Here is a 27,589-nt window from a genome sequence, read left to right on the forward strand (position 1 = left end):
TGGTGGTGACTACGTGGAATTTTCTCCAGGTCCTCCGGTTTTTCCCTCCACATTTAGAATCGACGTCACCACGTGATTAGAGTAGTTGGTCGCTGCTATAAATTAAAAAATTATAAGTCACTTGGGGTTGGGCTATCATTTGTGGTAAGGTCGCTTCTGAAAGAGCTACAAAGCTCAATGGGCCTTACCTGGTAAAATTTAAATAGCAAATAGTTCAAATGCTGCTACTTATGAAGGCCGTTACTTTACATGAAGGGGTGGGTGACCAACACCACGCCCGGCCGCCTCTGTCTCGATCGTAGCGATGTTTACAAACCCCACCAGGTACTCATTTGAGGCCGAATCGACCTAGGGGAGGCCCAGGACTGGTTCAGATAATCGTCACTGGTGTTGGCCATGAGCGGGAAATGAACCCGGGTCGCCAGGTTCATAGCGCAGTGCGCTAACCGCAATACTACTGCTCACCCACACAGCAACAACAACAACCGCCATTCGCCACTAAGTGGCGGTGACGTCACCACGACACTTGTGCCAGGCTATGTGCACCTTGAGGCCACGTGAAGTGTCGAACGCCCGCTGGCAAGTCAGGGGACAGACCCAGGTGCCACGGGTCGACTGACTAAGATGACTGGCTGATGCACCACCTGTGCCCCCTCTACTGTACCAACTTGTTGTGCTTTAGCCACCACACGTTGTTGTGAGCGTCGCTCCTCTGCCCTCCAATGTTGCTGGAGGGCGACTGCCTCCAATTGCCCAGTAGCAGCATCTTTCACAAGCCTCCTCCACAGCGGCCGATCTTGACACCGCTGGTTCCATCGGTGCCACACCCGTTTAGCCCCCTCTATCCGGCCGCACAAAAGCTGTTTAGGCATGCGGTGGCTGGGCATGCGGGCTACATGACCCAGGCAATGCAGCCTTGCCTGCCGGAGGAGCTCACCGATGAGACTTTGTCCATATCTTTCAAGGATTTGTGAGCTCCTCACACAAACCAGCCTGGTTAAACCCAGGATGCACTGTAGGCAGGCCAGCCTAAATATTTCTAACCGGCGAAGATGTTCCATTAGGGCGGGTCCACGTTTCGCAAGCGTAGAGAAGGGAAGGAATGACTGTGTGGCTCAGAAGACCCGAAGCTTCATGTGGAGTGACTGATCAAGTAGCTTCCACAAAGCGTTACGCAGCCAATGAAAAGATAATGCCGATCAACTGCTTCGGAGTGAGACCTCTTGTCAAACCGAAGCCAGTCATGAGCACACTGACCAGGTATGGACAACTCTCCACTCTCTCCACAAATGCCCAATGACCATTTTGGAGTTATGGGGGTGGAGTGTTTGATAACACAAAATACTCCGGCAGGAGCTTAGTTTCGGTGGGGCTGATGGTAACGCCCCACCTCTTAGTCGCACGCTGCAGGTTCAGCAGCAGCGCCTCCAACTTCTCCTCCAAGTGAGCAGCAATTATCAGATCATCGGCATACATAACGTGGTTGACCAATAGGGAGCCATCCCTTGACCGCACCCGGGCATCCATTAACCTCCCATTGTATCTGTACCAGAAAGAAATTCCTCCGGTACAGCCATCAAAGGCTTCACGAACAACATGATCAAAATAGATGTTAAATAATGTGGGAGTCAAAGGACATCCTTGTCCCATCCCAAGGTGTGCAGGGAATGGCTCTGACTCCCGGCCACGGAGTTTTACCCGGGCCTGCCCACCATCAAGAAGGTCCTTAATGATTGTGAGCAGAGTCAGGGACTCCAAAAGCACGAAGAACAACCCAGAGCCCAGGCCTACTGATGGTATAATAGGCCTTGACCAGGTCAATAAAGCAGATATGGAGGTCTTGTTGGAATCCCCGACAACTCTGCTGTAGTAGACGGACAGAAAATATGGCATCTGTGCAGGACCGCCCTGGCCTAAAACCACATTGGGGCTCCGCAAGCCTCTCCTCAGTGTGCCTGGCAAGGCGATGTTGAATAATCCTTGCCAGGACCTTTCCCGGCACACTGAGATTCCCTTGTAGTTGTTACAGTCTGTGCGATCCCCCTTCTTAAAGATGGGGACTGCCAGGGCATCCCTCCAATCCTACGGAACTCATCCAGTGGTTCAGACTGTTGTTATGATGTTATGTAGGGCAGTCTGTGCACAAACGCCACCCCCTCCCTCAACATTTTGCTTGGGAGATCATCTCTGCCCAGCGCTTTCCTTGGTCTGAAGACTCTGGATCGCCTTCTGTACTTCCTCAACAGATGACACCTCAGCCAGCCACTCACAGGGGGTGACTACTTCTTACAATATTAGAGGCACTTCAGCCTCAGCAGGGTCATCTCCAGTTTGCCCCATGATGTTTTCCAAGCTGAGGGATTTGCCCTCCCCCAAGACCTCGCAGAAATGCTCAGGGAATCAGAAAACCTATTCTTGGGGGTCAGAGATCGGATCACCTTTCTTTCCCCTAATGAAGGTGATAGGAATGGTACTATACATAACTTTTTTGATGGAGTTAAAGAGTGATTTGTGATCGTGGGCTGAGGCAGACTCCATCTCTTCAGCAACCCGCGACCACCACACATCCTTGCAGTGCCTCACGGCTCTCCGTATATCCGAGAGAAGGCTGCAGTAAGCCTCATTCTCTGACGTGGCATGCTGTACACGGTGGGAGTGGGCCTGTCACTTTTTCTCAGCCAGCCGGAACACCTCCTTTGTGAGCCAGGGTCTCTGTGGAGGTTTGGACCGTGTACCCAAAGCAGCTGCATGAGCCACAGTCCTAAACCTCACCCATTTCCCCTTGGTAACAGGAGGGGCGGGACGATGCCAACCACAGTTGCAAGCAATGATGACATTCTTGCTTGTAACTTTCAAACGTTATCTGAGACGAGGCCACTGTAGGTTTGAATGGGATTCTGGATGTACACCCACCACCGGGGTGGAAGAATGGCAAGCGCATCTTACAGATGACACACAAACACACACACAGATACTCTCACCTTCATCTCCTCCACTTTGTTCTCTGGGACGTCAAAGCAAACTCCCTACACAGAGACAGGAGGACACGCTCGTGAGAACAACACTCACACACATGCAGCAATACAACATCAACCGCCTTTAGCCACTAAGTGGCGATGACGTCACCAACGGCATCTGTGCCTGGCCAGGTGCACTTTGAGGTCACATGAAGTGTTGAACATCTGCTAGCAGGAGGTCACGGGACAGACCTTGCAGGTGCCATGGGTTGAGCGACTGAGATGACTGGCCAATGCACCACCTGTGTCCCCCACTGTCCCAACTTGCTGTGTTTTAGCCACCCGGCGTTCTGCTCGTTGTTGTGAGCATCGCTCTTTGTTGTGCGCATCGCTCTTCTGCCCTCTGTTATTGCTGGAGGGCGACTGTCTCCAACTGCCCAGTAGCCTCAAGGTGCACCCTAGCCTGGAACTAGCCCAATACCAGCATCCTTCACGAGCCTCCTCCAGAGGCCGAATTTGATACCACTGGTACCAGTCATTGGCAAGTCTACTCAGCTCCACATCCTCCCGTACTGCATCAAACCACCTCTTCTCCAGCCCATGTTGTGCCCAGTTAGCCCCCTCTCTCCAGAAGCTGTTTCCCCGTCTCTCTCTCTCTCTCTCTCCCCGTGTCTCTCTCTCTCCCCGTGTCTCTCTCTCTCCCCGTGTCTCTCTCTCTTCCCGTGTCTCTCTCTCTCCCCGTGTCTCTCTCTCTCCCCGTGTCTCTCTCTCTCCCCGTGTCTCTCTCTCTCCCCGTGTCTCTCGCTCTCTCCCCGTGTCTCTCGCTCTCTCCCTGTGTCTCTCGCTCTCTCCCCGTGTCTCTCGCTCTCTCCCCGTGTCTCTCTCTCTCCCCGTGTCTCTCTCTCTCCCCGTGTCTCTCTCTCTCCCCGTGTCTCTCGCTCTCTCCCCGTGTCTCTCGCTCTCTCCCCGTGTCTCTCGCTCTCTCCCCGTGTCTCTCTCTCTCCCCGTGTCTCTCTCTCTCTCTCTCCCCGTGTCTCTCTCTCTCCCCGTGTCTCTCTCTCTCCCCGTGTCTCTCTCTCCCCCCGTGTCTCTCCGCACCGTCTTTCCCTTGAGGAGCCTCATCCCGCGCACCATCTCCTCCGCGCGCTGCTCTCCCAGCTCCTCCTTGAGGGCTCTCCACGCCGCAGAGGAGTGGGACAGGGGCACTGAGGATCGGAGAATCAGCGTCGTGTAGCCCTGCACACACAAGAGAAACGGAGAGAGATACACAGAGATAATTAGTGAGTGGTGTGTAGTGTCGTGTGTGTAGTGCAGTGTGTGTAGTGCAGTGTGTGTAGTGTGTAGAATTGTGTGTAGTGTGTGTAGAGTAGTGTGTGTGTAGAGGAGTGTGTATGTGCAGTGTGTGTAGTGCAGTGTGTGTAGTGCGTGTAGAATTGTGTGTAGTGCAGTGTGTGTAGAGTAGTGTGCGTGTGTGCAGTGTGTGAGAGACATGAACAGTGAGAGAATGAGCGTCGTGGAGCCCTGCAGCAGCCAAACACTCTAAACGCGCGATGTTGATTTTAAACGTGGAGGGGGAAAACCGGAGGATCCGGGGAGAGAGAGAGACAAGCAAACTCCAAATTTACAGCAGGCGTTGTCAGGGTCCGGATAGAATCCACGACCTCCAGCACTCCAGGCGAGGTAGTTAACATCTCCTAGCCAGCGCGTGTGAGTGACACTCCTGCCGATACTGCCGATGTGATGCTGATGTATGTGTGTTGAACTTGTTTGGCACCGAACGTAGCCAACTACGCTAATGGGAAGTGCGGGGGAAGTATATAGTAGTGTATAGTAGTATATACTATAGTGTAGTGTACAGTAGTGTAGTATACAGTAGTTTATAATGTAGTGTATAGGAGTGTAGTGTGTAGTCGGTTGTATGTCTGTATGTTGAACCTCTTTCGTGCCGTAAGTAGGCAACCACGCAAATCGGAGGTGCAGGGGACAACACTAAGCACAGCACAACAAACTAAACACAAGACAGCACAGCAGGAGGAAGAGTTGCAAGTGAGTGAGTGGAGGAGTGAGTGGATGAGAGTGGAGTGAGTGGAGGAGTGAGTGGAGGAGTCAGTGAGTGCGTGAGTGCGTGAGCGAGTGCGTGAGCGAGTGAGTGAGCGCGTGAGCGAGCGCGTGAGCGAGCGCGTGAGCGAGCGCGTGAGTTAGTGCGTGAGTTAGTGCGTGAGTGACGAGAGGAGTGAGTGGAGGAGTCAGTGAGTGCGTGCGCGAGTGAGTGCGTGGGTGAGTGCGTGGGTGAGTGAGTGGGTGAGTGAGTGAGTGCGTGCGCGAGTGAATGAGTGAGTGGAGGAGTGTGTGAGTGAGTGAGTGCGTGAGCGAGTGCGTGAGCTAGTGCGTGAGTTAGTGCGTGAGTTAGTGCGTGAGTTAGTGCATGAGTTAGTGCGTGAGTTAGTGCATGAGTTAGTGCGTGAGTTAGTGCGTGAGTTAGTGCGTGAGTTAGTGCGTGAGTGACGAGAGGAGCGAGTGGAGGAGTCAGTGAGTGCGTGCGCGAGTGAGTGCGTGGGTGAGTGCGTGGGTGAGTGAGTGGGTGAGTGAGTGAGTGCGTGCGCGAGTGAATGAGTGAGTGGAGGAGTGTGTGAGTGAGTGAGTGCGTGAGCGAGTGCGTGAGCTAGTGCGTGAGTTAGTGCGTGAGTTAGTGCGTGAGTTAGTGCGTGAGTTAGTGCGTGAGTTAGTGCGTGAGTTAGTGCGTGAGTTAGTGCGTGAGTTAGTGTGTGAGTTAGTGCGTGAGTGACTAGAGGAGTGAGTGGAGGAGTCAGTGAGTGCGTGCGCGAGTGAGTGCGTGGGTGAGTGCGTGGGTGAGTGAGTGAGTGCGTGCGCGAGTGAATGAGTGAGTGGAGGAGTGTGTGAGTGCGTGAGTGAGTGAGTGCGTGAGCGAGTGCGTGAGCGAGTGCGTGAGCGAGTGCGTGAGTTAGTGCGTGAGTTAGTGCGTGAGTTAGTGCGCGAGTTAGTGCGTGAGTTAGTGCGTGAGTTAGTGCGTGAGTTAGTGCGTGAGTTAGTGTGTGAGTTAGTGCGTGAGTGACTAGAGGAGTGAGTGGAGGAGTCAGTGAGTGCGTGCGGGAGTGAGTGCGTGGGTGAGTGCGTGGGTGAGTGCGTGGGTGAGTGAGTGGGTGAGTGAGTGAGTGCGTGCGCGAGTGAATGAGTGAGTGGAGGAGTGTGTGAGTGCGTGAGTGAGTGAGTGCGTGAGCGAGTGCGTGAGCTAGTGCGTGAGTTAGTGCGTGAGTTAGTGCGTGAGTTAGTGCGTGAGTTAAGTGCGTGAGTTAAGTGCGTGAGTTAGTGCATGAGTTAGTGCGTGAGTGAGTGGAGGAGTCAGTGAGTGCACAAGTGAGTGTGTGGGTGAGTGCGTGAGTGAGTGAGTGCGTGAGTGAGTGAGTGAGTGCGTGCGTGAGTGAGTGCGTGAGTGCGTGAGTGCGTGAGCGAGTGCGCGAGTGAATGAGTGAGTGAATGCGTGAGTGATTGAGTGGACGACCTTGAGGGATGTGAGCAGGGACCTGTTGTCGTCTCCCTCGTACCCCGCGAGCAAGGAGAGAGCGGCCGACAGCAGCTCCCAGGGGTCTCTGTGGGACAGCATCTTCTCCACGGAGACACGGAAGCGCGAGACGACGCGAGCAGAGACAGACTCCAGGGACCTGTGGACACGGGGACAGAGACACTGTGAGGAGACACTGATAATGATGGTGGTACTGTAGCACTGGTACGAGTACTGCTGGTACTGGTACCTGATGACGTCCTGTGTAGAGGCAGCGAGGACTTCATTAGCCGAGGGAACGGCGATTCTCTTGAACACGAAGCCCTGCACAGACACAAAGACACAGTGACACAGAGACACAGTGACAGAGACACAGTGACACAGAGACACAGTGACACAGAGACACAGTGACACAGTGACACAGACACACAAAGACAGAGAGGAGACACAGACAGAAAGACAAAGACAGACACACAGAGACAAGAGCTCTCTACTGCCCTGAGAGCACCAGCGTGCATCTCTCTCTCTCTCTCCGTATCGTACCGCCTCGCTTTCTACTGCCCTGAGGGCACCAGCGTGTATCCCTCTCTCTCTCTACTGCCCTGAGGGCACCAGCGTGTATCTCTCTCTACTGCCCTGAGGGCACCAGCATGTATCCCTCTCTCTCCGTATCGTACCGCCTTGCTCTCGATTGCCCTCAGGGTTCCAGCGTCTCTCTCCTCGTAGAAGCAGATGGATATCCCGGTCCTGCCGGCCCTCCCGGTGCGCCCACTGCGATGGATGTAAGACTCCACATCCTGCACCAGGGGTAGAGAGAGAGAGGGGGAGAGAAAGTGAGTGGGTAGGTGAGTGGGTGGGTTAGTGTGTGTAGGTATGTGTGTGCGTGCATGTGTGTGCGTATGTGTGTGTGTACGTGTGCGTGGTAGTGCAGCGGTTAGCGCGCTGCGCTACGAACTCGACGACTCGGGTCAACACCAGTGACGATTGTCTGAACCAGTCCTGGGCTTCCCCTAGGTCGACTCAGCCTCAAGTGAGTACCTGTTGCGGCGTGTAAACATCGCCACTGGGGAGACAAAGGCGGCCGGGCGTGGTGCTGGCCACCCACCCCCTCGTGTACCGTTCCGGCCTTCATAGGTGCTCGCTAACAGCACTTGCCCCTCCAGTCTGTTAAGGCTATATGGGGGATCTTTGTCTTTGTGTGTGCGTGCGTCCGTACGTGCGGGGGCTGGCACTGCACCACGAGCTCCACCTCCGGCACATCGAGGCCGCGAGCCGCCACGTCGGTGGCCACCAGAACGCGGACGGCACCGGAGCGGAACGCGCGCAGACACGCCTCCCTCTGCTGTTGTGGTACGTCACCATGCAGACACTGGGCCTCCTGTTAGACACACAGACACACACACACTGAGACATAGACACTGAGACAGAGACACACAGACACACAAACACACAAACACTGAGACACAAAAACTGAGACAGACACCGAGAAACACAAACACTGAGACAGAGACACAGACACACAAACACTGAGACAGAGACACACAAACATTGAGACACAAACACTGAGACACAGACACTGAGACAGAGACACACAGACACACACACACAATAAAATACAGACACTGAGACACTGAGACACACACACAGAGACACAGACACTGAAACACTGACACACAGACACTGGGCCTCCTGTTAGACACACAGACACACAAACACTGAAACACTGACACACAGACACTGAGCCTCCTGTTAGACACACAGACAAACACACACTGAGACACAGACACTGAGACACACACAGACACTGGGCCTCCTGTTAGACACACAGACACACAAACACTGAGACACTGACACACAGACACTGACACACAGACACTGGGCCTCTTGTTAGACACATAGACACAGACACACTGAGACACAGACACTGAGACACAGACACACGGAAACAAACACACACAGCACACTGAGCCTCCTGTTAAGACACACAGACACAGACACACTGAGACATAGACACTGAGACACTGAGACACAGACACTGGGCCTCCTGTTAGACACACAGTCACACAAACACTGAGCCTCCTGTTAGACACACAGACACACAAACACTGAGACACACACACACCAAGCCTCCTGTTAGACACACAGACACACACACACACTGAGACACAGACACTGAGACACACACAGACACTGGGCCTCCTGTTAGACACAGACACACACACTTACACACAGACGCTGAGCCTCGATGGCCCCCACTGTGTGGTACAGTGTGGTACAGTGTGGCACAGTGTGGTACAATGGTACAGTGTGGTACAGTGCGCCACCGCACCTGCGCGATGGCCGGGCTGAGCGCGAGCTCAGCCGCCTCCCTCTTGGTCTCGCAGAAGACGATGGCGCGGCCTCGCGACGACCCCACGGAGGTGACCCCGTGACCTCCCGATGACCCCACGGGGCTGACCCCGTTACCTCCCGGTAACCCCGCAGCGTAGACCCGCAGCACGGAGCCCAGGCAGACGGCACGCTCCGAGCGTGGGCAGCACACGGCCAGATGCTGTGTCCGAGAGACACGGAGAGACACGCGGTGAGAGACACGCAGTGAGAGACACGCGGTGAGAGACATGCGGTGAGAGACACGCGGTGAGAGACACGCGCCGACACACAGAGACCTGGGCACATGCTGCCTCGCACAGACACGGGGTGAGATGGAGACGCACAGTGAGAGACGTGATGAGACAGAGACATGCGGTGAGAGACACGGAGATACGGCCAGGTGCTGCCTGACACAGACATGGGGTGAGAGAGAAATGCGGTGAGAGAGAGACACGGTGAGAGACACGGTGAGACACGCGGTGAGAGAGACACGCGGTGAGAGAGACACGCGGTGACAGAGACATGCGGTGAGAAACACGGTGACAGACACGGTGAGAGAGACACGCGGTGAGAGACACGCGGTGAGAGACACGCGGTGAGAGACAGACACAGTGAGAGAGAGACACGCGGTGAGAGACAGACACGGTGAGAGAGAGACACGGTGAGAGAGACACGTGGTGAGACACGCTGAGTGGTAAAGAGAGACGATGAGAGAGACATGGGGGGAGAAATGCAGTGAGAGACACAGGGGGGGAGGGGGACACGGAGACAAGGGGTGAGACAGACACGGGCGGAGAGAGACATACAGTGACACACGGAGGAGGGGGTGGGGTAGAGAGGAGGTGGGGGGGGACGTGGTGAGACATGGGGACGCACACTTCATATACGCTTAGACCGTCACCAATTATAAAACCATGAACCATTTTTATTTCACCAGGTAAAGGCCCCACTGAGCTGTGTGTAGCCCAACGAAGTGGAGTATCACCACGGAAGAAATTCATGGCTGTGAAAACTCTGAATGCATGACGCTGTTTCTAAACGTGGAGGGCAAAAACCTGAGGACCTGGAGAAAAATCCACACGACCACGGGGAGAGAGACTACACATTCCGCAAGGAGTGGCTAACCCCATATCTGCATTTGTCATCAATATGCTAAATTCCTCTGTTATGTAAACTCCTTTGTCAAGGCTCTCTCCCCTCCTCCCAACCAGCTTAAAATACGCTGCCAAGCTTAGCAGTTATTCTTTGGTTCTTTTCGGTTAAGTCACGTCTAAAAATAAAATAATAAATTAAAATAACATATTACGACGTTTCGATTGCAACACAAGCAATCGTCATCAGGTATAAAATAAATAGCAACAAAAATCTAACTAGAAAACTATAGACAGACATACAAGCAGACAGACATCACAACGGCACACAGAGAGAGGACACAAATCGGCACAAAGAGAGGGGTCGTTTCTGTGACGGTCCCTTAAATATAGAGAGGGGGGGCGGGGACGGAGAGAGGGAGGGGGCAGAGAGAATTAGCATATCAATGAGTGTACGGCAACGTACTGCTGTTGCAAGTAAGATGACAATGTGGAACGGGCACGCAAAATTGAAAACGGGCACGCAAAATTGAAAATTAGGAGACAGGCACACGAAAATTAAATAACCTAGCAAAATATCGAAATGTGATGTAATACAACACAGAGAGTCGGTTAACACACAATTAACGCATAGCCTGGTTGATTACGTGTTTCAAAATTTGCTAAGTTAGAATTTTAAGTGTGAAAATTCCAAAGAGAGGACACAGGCAGAGAGAACAAATTGCCAGAAAGAAAAAGGATAAGCTTAAAACTTCCCCGTAGAAGTGGTTCAATCTTAATTTAGGAGCTTTTGTGACTGCAGGAATTATTCTTTGGTTCTTTTCGGTTAAGTCACGTCTAAAAATAAAATAATAAATTAAAATAACATATTACGACGTTTCGATTGCAACACAAGCAATCGTCATCAGGTATAAAAGAAATAGCAACAAAAATCTAACTAGAAAACTATAGACAGACATACAAGCAGACAGACATCACAACGGCACACAGAGAGAGGACACAAATCGGCACAAAGAGAGGGGTCGTTTCTGTGACGGTCCCTTAAATATAGAGAGGGGGGGCGGGGACGGAGAGAGGGAGGGGGCAGAGAGAATTAGCATATCAATGAGTGTACGGCAACGTACTGCTGTTGCAAGTAAGATGACAATGTGGAACGGGCACGCAAAATTGAAAACGGGCACGCAAAATTGAAAATTAGGAGACAGGCACACGAAAATTAAATAACCTAGCAAAATATCGAAATGTGATGTAATACAACACAGAGAGTCGGTTAACACACAATTAACGCATAGCCTGGTTGATTACGTGTTTCAAAATTTGCTAAGTTAGAATTTTAAGTGTGAAAATTCCAAAGAGAGGACACAGGCAGAGAGAACAAATTGCCAGAAAGAAAAAGGATAAGCTTAAAACTTCCCCGTAGAAGTGGTTCAATCTTAATTTAGGAGCTTTTGTGACTGCAGGAATTATTCTTTGGTTCTTTTCGGTTAAGTCACGTCTAAAAATAAAATAATAAATTAAAATAACATATTACGACGTTTCGATTGCAACACAAGCAATCGTCATCAGGTATAAAAGAAATAGCAACAAAAATCTAACTAGAAAACTATAGACAGACATACAAGCAGACAGACATCACAACGGCACACAGAGAGAGGACACAAATCGGCACAAAGAGAGGGGTCGTTTCTGTGACGGTCCCTTAAATATAGAGAGGGGGGGCGGGGACGGAGAGAGGGAGGGGGCAGAGAGAATTAGCATATCAATGAGTGTACGGCAACGTACTGCTGTTGCAAGTAAGATGACAATGTGGAACGGGCACGCAAAATTGAAAACGGGCACGCAAAATTGAAAATTAGGAGACAGGCACACGAAAATTAAATAACCTAGCAAAATATCGAAATGTGATGTAATACAACACAGAGAGTCGGTTAACACACAATTAACGCATAGCCTGGTTGATTACGTGTTTCAAAATTTGCTAAGTTAGAATTTTAAGTGTGAAAATTCCAAAGAGAGGACACAGGCAGAGAGAACAAATTGCCAGAAAGAAAAAGGATAAGCTTAAAACTTCCCCGTAGAAGTGGTTCAATCTTAATTTAGGAGCTTTCGTGACTGCAGGAATTATTCTTTGGTTCTTTTCGGTTAAGTCACGTCTAAAAATAAATTAATAAATTAAAATAACATATTACGACGTTTCGATTGCAACACAAGCAATCGTCATCAGGTATAAAAGAAATAGCAACAAAAATCTAACTAGAAAACTATAGACAGACATACAAGCAGACAGACATCACAACGGCACACAGAGAGAGGACACAAATCGGCACAAAGAGAGGGGTCGTTTCTGTGACGGTCCCTTAAATATAGAGAGGGGGGGCGGGGACGGAGAGAGGGAGGGGGCAGAGAGAATTAGCATATCAATGAGTGTACGGCAACGTACTGCTGTTGCAAGTAAGATGACAATGTGGAACGGGCACGCAAAATTGAAAACGGGCACGCAAAATTGAAAATTAGGAGACAGGCACACGAAAATTAAATAACCTAGCAAAATATCGAAATGTGATGTAATACAACACAGAGAGTCAGTTAACACACAATTAACGCATAGCCTGGTTGATTACGTGTTTCAAAATTTGCTAAGTTAGAATTTTAAGTGTGAAAATTCCAAAGAGAGGACACAGGCAGAGAGAACAAATTGCCAGAAAGAAAAAGGATACGCTTAAAACTTCCCCGTAGAAGTGGTTCAATCTTAATTTAGGAGCTTTCGTGACTGCAGGAATTATTCTTTGGTTCTTTTCGGTTAAGTCAATTTTTAAACACGTAATCAACCAGGCTATGCGTTAATTGTGTGTTAACCGACTCTCTGTGTTGTATTACATCACATTTCGATATTTTGCTAGGTTATTTAATTTTCGTGTGCCTGTCTCCTAATTTTCAATTTTGCGTGCCCGTTTTCAATTTTGCGTGCCCGTTCCACATTGTCATCTTACTTGCAACAGCAGTACGTTGCCGTACACTCATTGATATGCTAATTCTCTCTGCCCCCTCCCTCTCTCCGTCCCCGCCCCCCCTCTCTATATTTAAGGGACCGTCACAGAAACGACCCCTCTCTTTGTGCCGATTTGTGTCCTCTCTCTGTGTGCCGTTGTGATGTCTGTCTGCTTGTATGTCTGTCTATAGTTTTCTAGTTAGATTTTTGTTGCTATTTCTTTTATACCTGATGACGATTGCTTGTGTTGCAATCGAAACGTCGTAATATGTTATTTTAATTTATTATTTTATTTTTAGACGTGACTTAACCGAAAAGAACCAAAGAATAATTCCTGCAGTCACGAAAGCTCCTAAATTAAGATTGAACCACTTCTACGGGGAAGTTTTAAGCTTATCCTTTTTCTTTCTGGCAATTTGTTCTCTCTGCCTGTGTCCTCTCTTTGGAATTTTCACACTTAAAATTCTAACTTAGCAAATTTTGAAACACGTAATCAACCAGGCTATGCGTTAATTGTGTGTTAACCGACTCTCTGTGTTGTATTACATCACATTTCGATATTTTGCTAGGTTATTTAATTTTCGTGTGCCTGTCTCCTAATTTTCAATTTTGCGTGCCCGTTTTCAATTTTGCGTGCCCGTTCCACATTGTCATCTTACTTGCAACAGCAGTACGTTGCCGTACACTCATTGATATGCTAATTCTCTCTGCCCCCTCCCTCTCTCCGTCCCCGCCCCCCCTCTCTATATTTAAGGGACCGTCACAGAAACGACCCCTCTCTTTGTGCCGATTTGTGTCCTCTCTCTGTGTGCCGTTGTGATGTCTGTCTGCTTGTATGTCTGTCTATAGTTTTCTAGTTAGATTTTTGTTGCTATTTCTTTTATACCTGATGACGATTGCTTGTGTTGCAATCGAAATGTCGTAATATGTTATTTTAATTTATTATTTTATTTTTAGACGTGACTTAACCGAAAAGAACCAAAGAATAATTCCTGCAGTCACGAAAGCTCCTAAATTAAGATTGAACCACTTCTACGGGGAAGTTTTAAGCTTATCCTTTTTCTTTCTGGCAATTTGTTCTCTCTGCCTGTGTCCTCTCTTTGGAATTTTCACACTTAAAATTCTAACTTAGCAAATTTTGAAACACGTAATCAACCAGGCTATGCGTTAATTGTGTGTTAACCGACTCTCTGTGTTGTATTACATCACATTTCGATATTTTGCTAGGTTATTTAATTTTCGTGTGCCTGTCTCCTAATTTTCAATTTTGCGTGCCCGTTTTCAATTTTGCGTGCCCGTTCCACATTGTCATCTTACTTGCAACAGCAGTACGTTGCCGTACACTCATTGATATGCTAATTCTCTCTGCCCCCTCCCTCTCTCCGTCCCCGCCCCCCCTCTCTATATTTAAGGGACCGTCACAGAAACGACCCCTCTCTTTGTGCCGATTTGTGTCCTCTCTCTGTGTGCCGTTGTGATGTCTGTCTGCTTGTATGTCTGTCTATAGTTTTCTAGTTAGATTTTTGTTGCTATTTCTTTTATACCTGATGACGATTGCTTGTGTTGCAATCGAAACGTCGTAATATGTTATTTTAATTTATTATTTTATTTTTAGACGTGACTTAACCGAAAAGAACCAAAGAATAATTCCTGCAGTCACGAAAGCTCCTAAATTAAGCTTAGCAGTGTTCATTGGAGCGTTTTATATCCGACAGCTCTGTTTCTTCACCTGAGGATGGCTGCTTGCGTTGTGGCCGAAACGTCGCGAGAATTTCATTTTATTTTTATTATTTTATTATTTCCCTTCTACGTGGCTTTACCGAAATAACCAAGAATGAATCCCTGCAGTCACGAAAGCTTTAAATCGAAATCTCCTAGCCACTACGGCGCCCAATCATTCACCTGCTCATCTAAACTGACAAAGACAAGTGCTGTTAGAGAATCACAGCACACGAGCGGGGTAGAGGTTGCCAGCACCACGCCCGGCTGCCTTTGTCTCCCCTAGTGGCGATGATGAGAACATCGGCTGCCTGGGCATGCGGTGGCTGGGCACGTGGGCCACAATGTGACCCAGCCAATGCAGCTTCCTCGCCTGCCACGGGAGCTCACCGATAGATCGCCTGCCAGAGGAGCTCAGTGATGAGCCCCTCTGGCAGGCGATCTATGAGCTCACACTGCAATCCAGCCCTGCAGGTTAAACCCAGGAACGATTTTGTAGGGACACCAACCTGAATGTTTCAAACTGGCGCAGATGTTTCTACACACACACAAAGATCCCCTGTATAGCCTTAACAGACTGTTGGGGCAATTGCTGTTGGCGAGCAGCACCTATGATTACCGGCACTCTGGTAAACGAGGGGGGGTGGGTGGCCAGCACCACGCCCAGCCGCCTTTGTCTCCCCAGTGGCGAGGTTTACACACCGCACCGGGCACTCATGTGAGCCAGAGTCGACCTAGGGGAGGCCCAAGACCGGTTCAGATAATCGTCACCACTGGTGGCCGTGAGCGGGAATCGAACTCGGGTCTCCGTCGGGTTCGTAACGCAGCGTAGCGCTAACCGTGACACGACTACTCCCCACCCACACACATACACACCTACACACCTACACATACACACCCACACACATACTCTTCTCACCTATCCACATACCGGACAAGTAAACAATAACCTTCCGGGAAAATCCACTCACCTAGACACAGACCCACACCAAGGTAAAGACAAAGCTAGCCCACGTAGCCTCAACCGACTGTTTGGTCAAGTGCTGTTCGTAGCAAGTAGCAACAGCGATGAAGGCCGGCACAAGGGGGGGGGGTGGGCGGCCAGGACCACGCCCGCCTGGCTTCGAGGCTGAGTCGACCAAGGGGAGGTCCAGGAATGGTTCAGATAATAGCTATCACTGTTGTTGGTGGCCGTGAGCAAGAATCGAAATCGGGTTGCTGCCAGGTTCATAGCGCAGCGTAGCGCTAATCACTACTAGACTCCCGTTCCCTTAACTACAAAGACTAAGGGTCCCCCATATAGCCTGTAACAGACTGTTGGGGCAAGTGCTGTTAGCAAGCAGCACCTATAAAGGCCGGCACAGCACACGAGGGGGTGGGTGGCCAACACCACGCCCGACCGCCTTTGTCTCTCTAGCGGCGATGTTTACACATCGCACCAGGTACTCATTTGGGGCCGAGTCGACCTAGGGGAGGCCCAGGACCGGTTCAGATAATCGTCACCACTGGTGTTTGCCGTGAGCGGGAATCTAACCCGGGTCGCCGGGTTCATAGTGCAGCGCGCTACCGGCTACACCAGCGCTCCCCACACACTCTCATTCACACACACACAGACACTCTTTCACCTACATACAAGAGCCAAGCGCCCCCACATGCCCCTTGACAATTGCGGGAAATGGAGATTAGATTTACATCTCCAACAACCGCAGCGCACGTTTAGTCAAGCTCAGTCAAGCTTGCAAGCAGACTCACACACACACCTCTACAAGTACACGCATGCACCTACACATGTACACACACACCTACACGTGCACACTCACACGTACAAACTCACTCATACAGACACGCAGATTCACACAGACACAAGTACACACACTCAAACACGTACATACAGACACGTACTCACACACTCACATGTACACACGGCCAGACACACAAACACTCACGTACACACACACTGACACGTACACACATTCACACACAAACACTCACGAAACACACACACACACGTATACAGACACACATACACACAGAGACACACATACACATACTGACACACTGACACACAGACAAACACAAAGAGACAGACAAGACAAATATTCCCCGTATAGCCTATAACAGACTGTTCGGGCAAGTGCTGTTATCGAGCAACTATGAAGGCTGGCATGACACACGAGGGGGTAGGTGGCACACACCACGCCCGGCCGCCTTTGTCTCCCTAGCGGCGATGTTTACACATCGCACCAGGTACTAATTTGAGGCAGAGTCGACCTACGGGAGGCCCAGGACCGGCTCAGATCATCGCTATCACTGATGTTGGCCGTAAGCGGGAATCGAACCCGGGTCGCCAGATTCATAGAGCAGCGAGCTGATCGCTACACTACCGCTCCCCCCACACACAGACACACACACACAGACACACACACACAGACACTCGCTCACTCACGCTCAGATTCTGAGAAGCTGTGACAATGGGGCTGCTGCTGCTGCTCTGCTGGGGGGGTTTTACAGGAACTGAGTGACAAGAGGAAGTCTCAGCTGGAACTCAACATCATCAACATCACAACTCAGCATCATCAACAACATCGTCGTTGTCACCATCACTCAACATCAACATTATCATCATCACCATCACCACTCAACAACATCACCACCACTCACGACCACTCACCATCAACAACATCAACACTGACCACCAACAAAACCACTCACCATCACTCAACATCACTTAACATCACTCACCATCACTCAACAACATCACCACCACCACTCAACATCAACACCATCACGAACATTACAATCACGAACATCAGTACCACTAACATCACTATCACCAACACCACCACAATCACTCAACATCAACACAAACATCACCACTATCACAAACATCACCACTACCGCCAGCATCAGAGGGGGTGACCATACGACACATTCAAGGCTGAGCACACTGAGACGCAGAGGTCGCAACCGGGTACCCGATACCCGTACCCTACCCGATACCCGGCTACCCGTACCCGGCCGGGTACGGGTAGCCGTTTGCGGCCCTGGTGCGGCCGGGTACGGGTACGGGTAGGCCGTGAGTCACTGTTGAGTAGCCGTTTGTCACTCATTTCGGGTAGGGTACGGGTAGGGAACGGCTACCCGTACCCGGCCGGGAACGGCTAACCATTTGCGACCCTGGTGCGGCCCGGTACGGGTACGGGTAAGGAATCAAAACCCGTTTGCGACCTCTGCTGAGAGGTGAAGGAGGACGGATCCTCCGGATGTGCCGATGATGCCACTGGGAGGTGGCCATGAGCCGGGAATCGATTTGCATGGCCAGAAATTTTTGCCCGCCCACCCCCAGCACGACGGACACACAAAGACAAAGCTGCCCCAGGTAAGCCACATGGCCTTGTGGGTGGGCCAAGTGCAGCAGCAGCGGTGGCTGTGAAGGCTGATCGTCCAGCGGCCTCACTCACTCGCACACTCACCAACTCTCTCGCTCACTGATCCACTCACTCAACCACACACCCACCCATTCACTCAGCCACTCATCAACTCACTCACCTACTCAACCACCCACTCACTCACCCACTCAACCACCCACTCACCACCTCACTCACCCACTCAACCACCCACTCATTAACCACTCACCTACTCACTCAATAATGCACAAACTCACTCACTAACCCACCAACTCACTCGCTCACTCACCTACCTCACTCACTAATTTGCCAACTCAATCACGAAGCAACTCACTCAATCACTTACTTACACACTCACCCACTCACTCACTCAACCACTCACTTACCCACCTGCTTACTCACCAAATTACTCACTAATCCATTCACTCACACACACACCCATTCATACACCCACTCCCCCACTCACACACCCAACCACTCACCCACACTCTCACCAACTCAATCACCCACACACTCACTCACTCAACCACTCACTTACCCACCCGCTTACTCACCCAATTACTCACTAATCCATTCACTCACACACACACCCATTCATACACCCACTCCCCCACTCACACACCTAACCACTCACACACACTCTCACCAACTCAATCACCCACACACTCACTCACCCACCAGCACTGGGGAGAGACAAAGGCGGCCGGGAAAGTGTTGCAAGCCTCACCACTCACTCGCTAACGTTGCCCTGACAGCCAGCGACGGCTACATGGGGCTGCTTTGTATGTGTGGGTGAGCGTGCAGCGCCACCTGGTGTTTGATTGAGTGCAGGTGAGTGAGTGGGTGAGTGTGTGGATGAGTGCGTGAGTGAGTGCATGGGTGAGTGCGTGAGTGTATGGGTGAGTGAGCGGTTGAGTGAATGGGTGGGTGAGTCGGTGATTGTGTGAGTGAGTAGGTGGGTGAGTGCGTGGGTGAGTAGGTGGGTGAGTGCGTGGGTGAGTGAGTGGATGAGTACGTGGGTGAGTGCGTGAGTGTATGGGTGAGTGAGCGGTTGAGTGAATGGGTGAGTGGGTGGGTGGGTGAGTGAGTAGGTGATTGTGTGGGTGAGTGCATGAGTGGATGAGTGAGTGTGTGGGTGAGTCAGTGATTGTGTGGGTGAGTGAGAGGATGAGTGAGTGTGTGGGCGAGTTGGTGAGTAGGTGATTGTGTGGGTGAGTTGGTGAGTGGATGAGTCAGTGTGTGGGTGAGTCAGTGATTGTGTGGGTGAGTGAGTGGATGAGTGTGTGGGTGAGTTGGTGAGTAGGTGATTGTGTGGGTGTGTGGGTGAGTCTCTGCGTCTCACCTGCACGGTGGTGGCTGCTCGGGTCTTCTCAGTGCCCATGAGGTCCACACGTCTCCACGTCTCCTTCATGAACTTCTGGGCGACCTTGAACACCCAGGGAGGGCACGTGGCTGAGAAGAGCAGAGTCTGTGGGTTGTTTTCTGGGGATGCTGCGGAGACAAGGTGGGGAGACACGGTGGGGAGACACGGTGAGAGGGACACGGGGAGAGAGAGACACAGCGAGAGAGACACGGAGAAAGATGCGGAGAGAGAGAGAGACGTGGGGAGAGAAAGACACAGTGAAACACGGGGAGAGACACACGGGGAGAGACAAACGCACACAGAGAAAGACAGATTGCCTCTCTCTCTGTCTCTATCCATCCATCTCTGTCTACGTCTCTCCATCCATCGCTGGCACTCACCCTTGCTGTAGATGCATCCCAGGATCTCCTCCACCTGATCGGCAAAGCCCATGTCCAGCATCTGGTCCACCTCGTCCAGCACCACGTGGCGTACGCCATCCTCCTTCCCTCCACTCTTCTTTGCCCCCTTCTTCTCCTCCTTCTCCACCTCCTCCACCACCTCCTCATCCTTCTTCTTCTTGATGGAGTCCTCCTCTTCGTTGGTGTGCTTCGCGCGGAGCCTCAGGCCGTGGTTCTGGATAAGGTCGCGGAGTCGGCCCGGCGTGCCCACCAGCACGTCCAGCCCAGAACGGATCTGCTGCACTGTGGGGGTGAGGAGAGGGGTGAGGAGGGGGGGGGGGTGGTGAGGGGGGTGAGGGGAGCGCGGCGAGACGTGAACAAAGATGCCACTGCGAATGGCGATGGTGATCACCATGGTGAGTGTCCGTACGAGTGAGTGGAAAGTGATTAGCGAGTGGTGGAGCGACACACTCTGGGGCCCGTATGCTGTGCCCCAGTCGAAGCAGGCCATGCATAGAGGGGTGACTGAGTGTCTGCGTGAGTGTCTGCGTGAGTGTCTGCGTGAGTGTCTGGGGAAAGAACTGTGATCCAATCTCTGACCCCCAGGAACATGTTTGCAGATTTGCTGAGCATTTCTGTGAGGTCCTGGGGGAGGGGATATCCCTCAGCCTGGAAAACATCGTGGGGCAAGTGGGGATAACCCTGCTGAGGCTGCCGTGCCTCAAATATTGGAAGAAGTAGCCACCCCCTGTGAGTGGTTGGCTGATGTGCCATCTGTTGACGAAGTACAGAAGGCGATCCAGAGTCTGAGACCAGGAAAAGCACCCTGCAGAGATGATCTCCCAAGCAAAATGTTGGATGGGTTCTGCAGGATTGGAAGGATGCCCTGGTGGTCCCCCACTTTAGAAAGGGGGACCCCCCACAGACTGTAACAACTACAGGGGCATCTCCCTCCTCAGTGTGCCGGGAAAGGTCCTGGCAAGGATTATCCAACATCGCCTTGCTAGGCACGCTGAGGAGCGGCTTGCGAAGCCCTAATGTGGTTTCAGGAAAGGGCAGTCTTGCACAGATGCCATATTTTCTGTCCATCTGCTACAGCATCTTTGCTTTATTGACCTGGTCAAGGCCGATGATACCATGAGTAGGCCTGGGCTCTGGGTTGTTCTGCATGCTTTCGGAGTCCTTGACTCTCTACTGACAATCAATAAGAACTTCTTGATGGAGAGCAGGCCCGGGTGCTACTACGTAGCCGGGAGTCGGAGCCATTCCTTGTTCATCTTGGGGTGCGACAGGGATTTCCTCTGGCTCCCACATTATTTAACATATATTTTAACCACATAGTTTGTGAAGCCTTCGATGGTTGTACCAGAATAATTTTCATCTGGTACAGATACAATGGGAGGCTAACCGATGCCCGGATGCATTCAAGGGATGTCTCCCTATTGGTCGGCCATGTTATGTATGCCGATTATATTATCTGGTGATTTCTGCTCAATCAGAGGAGGAGTTGGAGGCCCTGCTGCTGAACCTGGAGTGTGCCACTAAGAGGTGGGGGCTTTACCATCAAAACCACCAAAACTTAGGACCTGCCTGGGTATTTTGTACCATCTCCACCCCCAAAACTCCCAATTGGTGATGGGGCAGTTGTGGAAAGAATGGAGAGTTTCCCATACCTGGGCAGTGTGCTCATGACCGGCTCCGATTTAACAGCAGAGGTCTCACTCCGAATCAGTCGAGTGGCATTATCTTTTCATTGGTTGCGTAATGCTGTGTGGAAGCTACATGGTTTGTCGCTCCACACGAAGCTTCAGGTCTTCTCGGCCACAGTCATGCCCTCCCTTTTCTACACCTAATGGAACATCTTCGCCGGTTAGAAACACTGAGGCTGGCCTGCTTACGATCCTGGGTTTAACCAGGCTAAATTGTGTGAGGAGCTCACAAATACTTGAAAGATCTGGACAAAGTCCCATCGGTGAACTCCTCCGGCAGGCAAGGCTGCGTTGGCTGGGTCATGTAGCCCGCATGCCCAGCCACTACATGCCCAGCCACCGCATGCCTAAACAGCTTTTGTGCGGCCGGATAGAGGGGGCTAAACAGGCGCGGCACGGTCTAGAGAAGAGATGGAGTGATGTGGTACAAGAGGACGTGGAGCTTAGTGGACAGCGGTGTCAAGATTGGCCTCTGTGGAGGAAGCTCGTGAAGGACGCTACTGAAGAGTTGGAGGAAGTCACCCTCCAGCAACAACGGAGGGCAAAGGAGCGACGCTCACAACAACGAGCGGAACGCTGGGTGGCTAAAGCACAGCAAGTTGGCACAGTAGGGGGCACAGGTAGTGCATCGGCCAGTCATCTCAGTCAGTCGACCCATCGCACCTGGGTCTGTCCCGTGACCTCCAGCCAGTGGGCGTTCGACACTTTATGTAGCCTTAACGTGCACATAGCCTGGCACAAGCGCCGTGGCGATGTCACCACAACTTTGTGGCGAATGGCGGTTGTTGTTGTTCTTGTCTGTGTGAGTGAGTGTCTATGTATAAGTGAGTATCCGTACGTATGCGTGTCTGTATATATGAGTGTCTGTATGATTGAGTATCTGTGCGATTGATTGTCTGTATGAATGAGGGTTTGTGCAAGTGATTGTCTGTATGTATGTATAAGTGTCTGTATGTTGTGCCTGTATGAGTGAGTAGTGAGTTCGTAACAAGTGAGTGAGTGTCTGTGTGAGTAGCTAGTGAGTAGTGAATAGCTGGTGAGTAGTGAATGAGTATCTGTATGAGTGAGTGTCTGTCTGAATGAGTAGCTAGTGAGTAGTGTATGAGTGAGTGTTTATGATTTGAATTGTCTCACGCTGGGGCCCGTAGGCCGTGCCCCCGTAGAAGCAGGCGACGCGTAGAGGGGCCGCGATGGCTCGGAGGTCGTCGGCCACCTGCACGGCCAACTCCCTTGTGGGGCACATCACCAGCACCTGCAACATCAACACCATCACTGTCAACATCACCAGCACCATCAACACAAAACAAAGCTCTCCCCCGTATAGCCTGTAACAGACTGTTGGGGGCATGTGCTATTAGCGAGTAGCACCAATTATGAAGGGTGGCACTGTCGCAAAAAAGAGGGGGTTGGGTGGCCAGCACCATGCCCGGCCGCCTTTGTGTCCCCAGCGGCAATGTTTACACACCGCACCAGGTACTGAGTAGACCTAGGGCCCAGGACCGGTTCAGATAATCGCTATCACTGGTGTTGGCCGCGAAAAGGAATCGAACTCAGGTCTCTCCCGGGATCGTAGTGCAGCGCGCCAACCGCTACGCTACCGCTCCTCAACAACCGCTATTCGCCACTAAGTGACGGTGACGTCACCATGGCGCTTGTGCCAGGCTATGTGCATGTGAAGTGTCGAACACCCGCTGGCAGGTCACGGGGTACACACAGGTGCCATGGGTCGACTGACTGAGATGAGTGGCCGATGCGCCGCCTGTGCCTCCTATTGTGCCAACTTGCTTTAGCCACCCGGAGCTCCGCTCATTGTTGTGAGCGTCGCTCCTCTGCCCTCCGTTGTTGTTGGAGGGCGACTGCCTCCAACTGCCCAGTAGCGTCCTTCACGAGCCTCCTCCACAGACCAGTTATCGGCAAGTCCACTCAGCTCCACATCCTCCTGTACCACATCACTCCATCTCTTCTCTAGCCCGTGCTGTGCCCGTTTAGGCCCCTCTATCCGGCCGAACAAAAGCTGTTTAGGCATGCGGTGGCTGGGCATGTGGGCTACATGACCCAGCCAATTGCAGCCTTGCCTGCCGGAGGAGCTCACCGATGGGACTTTGTCCAGATCTTTCAAGGATTTGTGAGCTCCTCACACAATCCAGCCTGGTTAAACCCAGGATGGATCGTAGACTGGCCAGCCTAAATGTTTCTAACCGGCGAAAATGTTCCATTAGGGGGGTCCACGTTTCGCAAGCATAGAGAAGGGAGGGCATGACTGTGGCCGAGAAAACCTGAAGCTTCGTGTGGAGTGACAGACCAGGTAGCTTCCACACAGCATTACGCAACCAATGAAAAGATAATACCGCTCGACTGATTCGGAATGAGACCTCTGCTGTCAAACGGGAGGCGCTCATGAGTCCACTACCCAGGTATCGGAAGCTCTTCACTCTCTCCACAACCGCCCCATCACCAATTGGGAGTTTTGGGGGTGGAGTGTCCGATGGTACAAAATACCCAGGCAGGTGCTTAGTTTTGGTGGGGCTGATGGAAAAGCCACTTCTCAGTGGCACACTACAGGTTCAGCAGCAGCGCCTCAAACTCCCTCCTCTAAGTGAGCAGCAATCACCATATAATCAACATACGTAACATGGTTGACCAATAGGGAGCCATCCCTTGACCGCACCCGGGCATCCATTAGCCATTGTATCTGTACCAGATGGAAATTCCTCCGATACAGCAATCGAAGGATTCACGACCTACGTGGTCAAAATATGTTAAATAATGTGGGAGCCAGAGGACGTCCCTGTCGCACCTCAAGGTGAACAGGGATATGGCTCCGGCTCCCGGCCACGTAGTTTTACCTGGGCGCGCTCACCATCATGAAGGTCCTTAATGATCGTGAGCAGGAGTCAGGGACTCCGAAAGCATGAAGAACAACCCAGAGCCCAGGCCTACTGATGGTATCATAGGCCTTGACCAGGTCAATAAAGCAGATATGTAGATCCTGTTGGAATTCCCTACAACTCTGCTGTAGCAGACGGACAGAAAATTTGGCATCTGTGCAGGACCGCCCTTTCCTGAATCCACATTGGGGCTCCACAAGCCTCTCCTCAGTGTGCCTGGCAAGGCGATGTTGAATAATCCTTGCCAGGACCTTTCCCGGCACACTGAGGAGTTAGATGCCCCTGTAGTTGTTACAGTTTGTGCGGTCCCCCTTCTTAAAGAGGGGGACCACCAGGGCATCCTTCCAATCCTGCGGAACCCGTCCAGTGGTCCAGACTGTTGTTATGATGTCATATAGGGCAGTCTGTGCACAAACGCCACCCTCCCTCAGCATTCGCTTGGGAGATCATCTTTGCCCGGTGCCTTTCCTGGTCTCAAACTTTGGATCGCCTTTAGTACTTTAACAGATGGCACCTCAACCAGCCACTCACAGGGGGTGACTTCCTCCAATATTTGAGGCACCGCAGCCTCGACAGGGTCATCCCCACTTTGCCCCATGATGTTTTCCAGGCTGAGGGATTTCCCCTCCCCCAGGACCTCACATAAATGCTCAGCAAATCTGCAAACCTGTTCCTGGGGGTCAGAGATCAGATCACAGTTCTTTCCCCTAATGATGGTAATAGGTATGGTGCTGCAAGTTACTTTTTAGATGGAATTAAAGAGCGATTTGTGATCGCGGGCCGCCAAGGCAGATTCCATCTCCTCAGCAACCCGCAACCACTACCCATCCTTGCAGCGCCTCACGGCTCTCTGAACCTCCGAGCGAAGGCTGTGGCAAGCCTCCTCATTTTCTTGGTTCTTTCGGTAAAGTCACGTAGAAGGGAAGTAATAAAATAATAAAAATAAAACAATAAAATAATTCTCACGACGTTTTATTTTTATTATTTTATTACTTCCCTTCTACGTGACTTTACCGAAAGAACCAAGAAGATGAATCCCTGCAGTCACGAAAGCTTTAAATCGAAATTTAAGCCTCCTCATTCTCTGACGTGGGATGCTGTAGATGATGAGAGTGGGCCTGTCGCTTTTTCTCAGCCAGCCTAAACACCACCTCTTGTCAGCCAGGTTCTCTGGGGCGGTCTGGACCGTGTAACCAATACAACCATTGCAGCTGCATAAGCCAGTCCTAAACCTCACCCATTTCGCCTCGAAATCAGGAGTGGCGGACGATGCCAGTTCCCAGCTAGAATCGATGATGAAATTCTCGCTTGCAACTTTTATCAGCTCGCTGAGATCATGCCACTATGGGTTTGAATGGGGTCCTGGGTGTACACCCACCACCGGAGTGGAAGAATGGCAGACGCATTTTACAGATGACAGGTCGATAGTGAGTGGGCAGATAAGCTCCACGGTAGGTCCTGGTGTCAAGGACATGGGCCCGCATCTGCCGTTCTGTCACCATGTAGTCCAGCAGATGTTCTTGCTTGGATCCGGCATGCATCCATGATGGTGTGTGGATGCGCTGATGCCGGAACAGCGTGTTGGTAATTAAAGCCCATGGGCTGCACACAAATCTAGCAGCCTCCTACTATTGTTATTGAGCTGATCTGGCCCTTGCATTCCAATCACTCCAGACCAGGTACCAGCATCATGACCAACTCGGGCATTAAAGTCACCCAACACGATGGGTCTATCCCGAGGGGCCACTTTAGCTAGCACCTGTGACAGGAGGTCATAGAAGGCATCGTGGACTCATCGGCCTTGCCTGTATCCCTCCATGGATGTTCGTCTTCGGTGGGGACTTAAGTAACCACGACCACCACTCCTCGCCTCTGTTTGATGGGAAGACGAGCCCAAACTAGACTGGGGCTTACAGCTTTCCACACTTCACCGCTACGCTCCCTTCATTCTTTTGTTCAGAAGAAGAGCCCCTTCATTTTGTTTGGCAGTCTCCTGCCCCGAGTAGAGGACCGTCCATCCCTCATGGTGGCAGGAGCCAGAGCCGGTCCACCGGACCTCCTGGATACCAGAGATCCAGGCGGTACCGGTCCAGCTCCCGGCAGAGGAGTGGCAGCCTCTCCTCCGCAGTGGGCGTTTGAACATTCCACGTGGCCACCTGCAGTGGTTTTTTGCCGTTTCTGGAGGAACCCCGAGGGTAAGCATTTAATCTCCTGGCTCCGCCAAATGAGGTTTGGCCAGGAGGCGTCATGGACGCCTGTCCCCCTGGGGCCTCCAGCACAAGCTTAATTATATTTTTATTCCGTGATATCGTGATTTGAAGGTGGAGGGGTTACCAGCCCTCGCACCCGTCCAAAGCCCCCATTTGGCTGCTGCGGTGGCTACAAACGCCATGAGGGGAGTGGCCAATCTAAATTGTCCCTCCCCCCACGGCATTGCTCACCACAGCGTTTCCATCCGGCACCAACAAGGGGGGTTGTTTTGCCGGACTACCGCTCCTCACACACACACTCACAATCACATATACAGATGCACGTACTCCACCAGCACCACCATCATCGGCACAATCATCAATATCTTCAATAGCTACACATCAACACCTACCCCATCATCACCTGCACCACCACCACTACCACCCATCAATAAAATCATCAGCATTCTATGCGTCTCCCCGTATCTCCTCCGTGTCTCTATCCCTCCCCATGTCTCTCTCTGCCTCTCTCTGTCTCTCTCCCCATGTCCCTCTCGCATGTCCACGTGTCCCCTTGTGTCTCTTTCCCCTTTCTCCCCTTGTCTCTCTCCCCGTGTACCTGTGTTGTCGTGTCTCTCTCCCCGTGTCTCCCTCCCCGCGTCTCCCTCCCCGCGTCTCCCTCCCCGCGTCTCCCTCCCCGCGTCTCCCTCCCCGCGTCTCCCTCCCCGCGTCTCCCTCCCCGCGTCTCCCTCCCCGCGTCTCTCTCCCCGCGTCTCTCCCCCCACCTGTGGGAGCCGGCCGTATTTGGCTGCGTTGCCCATCCCGTGTCTCTGCCGCAACAGCTCCACCAGGGGGATGGCGAAGGCCAGCGTCTTGCCGGTTCCCGTTCGGGCTTGGGCCACCAGGTCCCAGCCGGCCATGATGGGCTCCAGGGAGAGGCACTGCACAGGGAACAGATACGACACCCCACGGCCTGTACACACAGAGAGTGCGGGTGGTGGGAGGAG

General features: G+C 51.8%; 1 protein-coding gene across 1 annotated transcript in view; it reads right to left on the reverse strand.

Moving 5' to 3' along the window:
• LOC144732996 (ATP-dependent RNA helicase DDX50-like) overlaps window positions 1-27,589 on the reverse strand; it is a 39,706-nt gene that overhangs the window by 1,396 nt on the left and 10,721 nt on the right. The window contains exons 6-16 of the mRNA XM_078614675.1: window positions 27,368-27,555; window positions 22,640-22,757; window positions 19,797-20,099; window positions 19,396-19,544; window positions 8,807-9,028; window positions 7,694-7,855; window positions 7,155-7,274; window positions 6,728-6,801; window positions 6,478-6,637; window positions 4,056-4,193; window positions 2,982-3,026 (exon numbers count right to left, since the gene is read on the reverse strand). Coding sequence (XP_078470801.1) covers window positions 2,982-3,026; window positions 4,056-4,193; window positions 6,478-6,637; window positions 6,728-6,801; window positions 7,155-7,274; window positions 7,694-7,855; window positions 8,807-9,028; window positions 19,396-19,544; window positions 19,797-20,099; window positions 22,640-22,757; window positions 27,368-27,555 — 1,679 coding nt within the window. The remainder of the gene's footprint in view (window positions 1-2,981; window positions 3,027-4,055; window positions 4,194-6,477; window positions 6,638-6,727; window positions 6,802-7,154; window positions 7,275-7,693; window positions 7,856-8,806; window positions 9,029-19,395; window positions 19,545-19,796; window positions 20,100-22,639; window positions 22,758-27,367; window positions 27,556-27,589) is intronic.

This window comes from Lampetra planeri, chromosome 45 (genome assembly GCF_965212315.1).
Source record: "Lampetra planeri chromosome 45, kcLamPlan1.2.h2, whole genome shotgun sequence".
Lineage (NCBI taxonomy): Eukaryota > Metazoa > Chordata > Hyperoartia > Petromyzontiformes > Petromyzontidae > Lampetra > Lampetra planeri.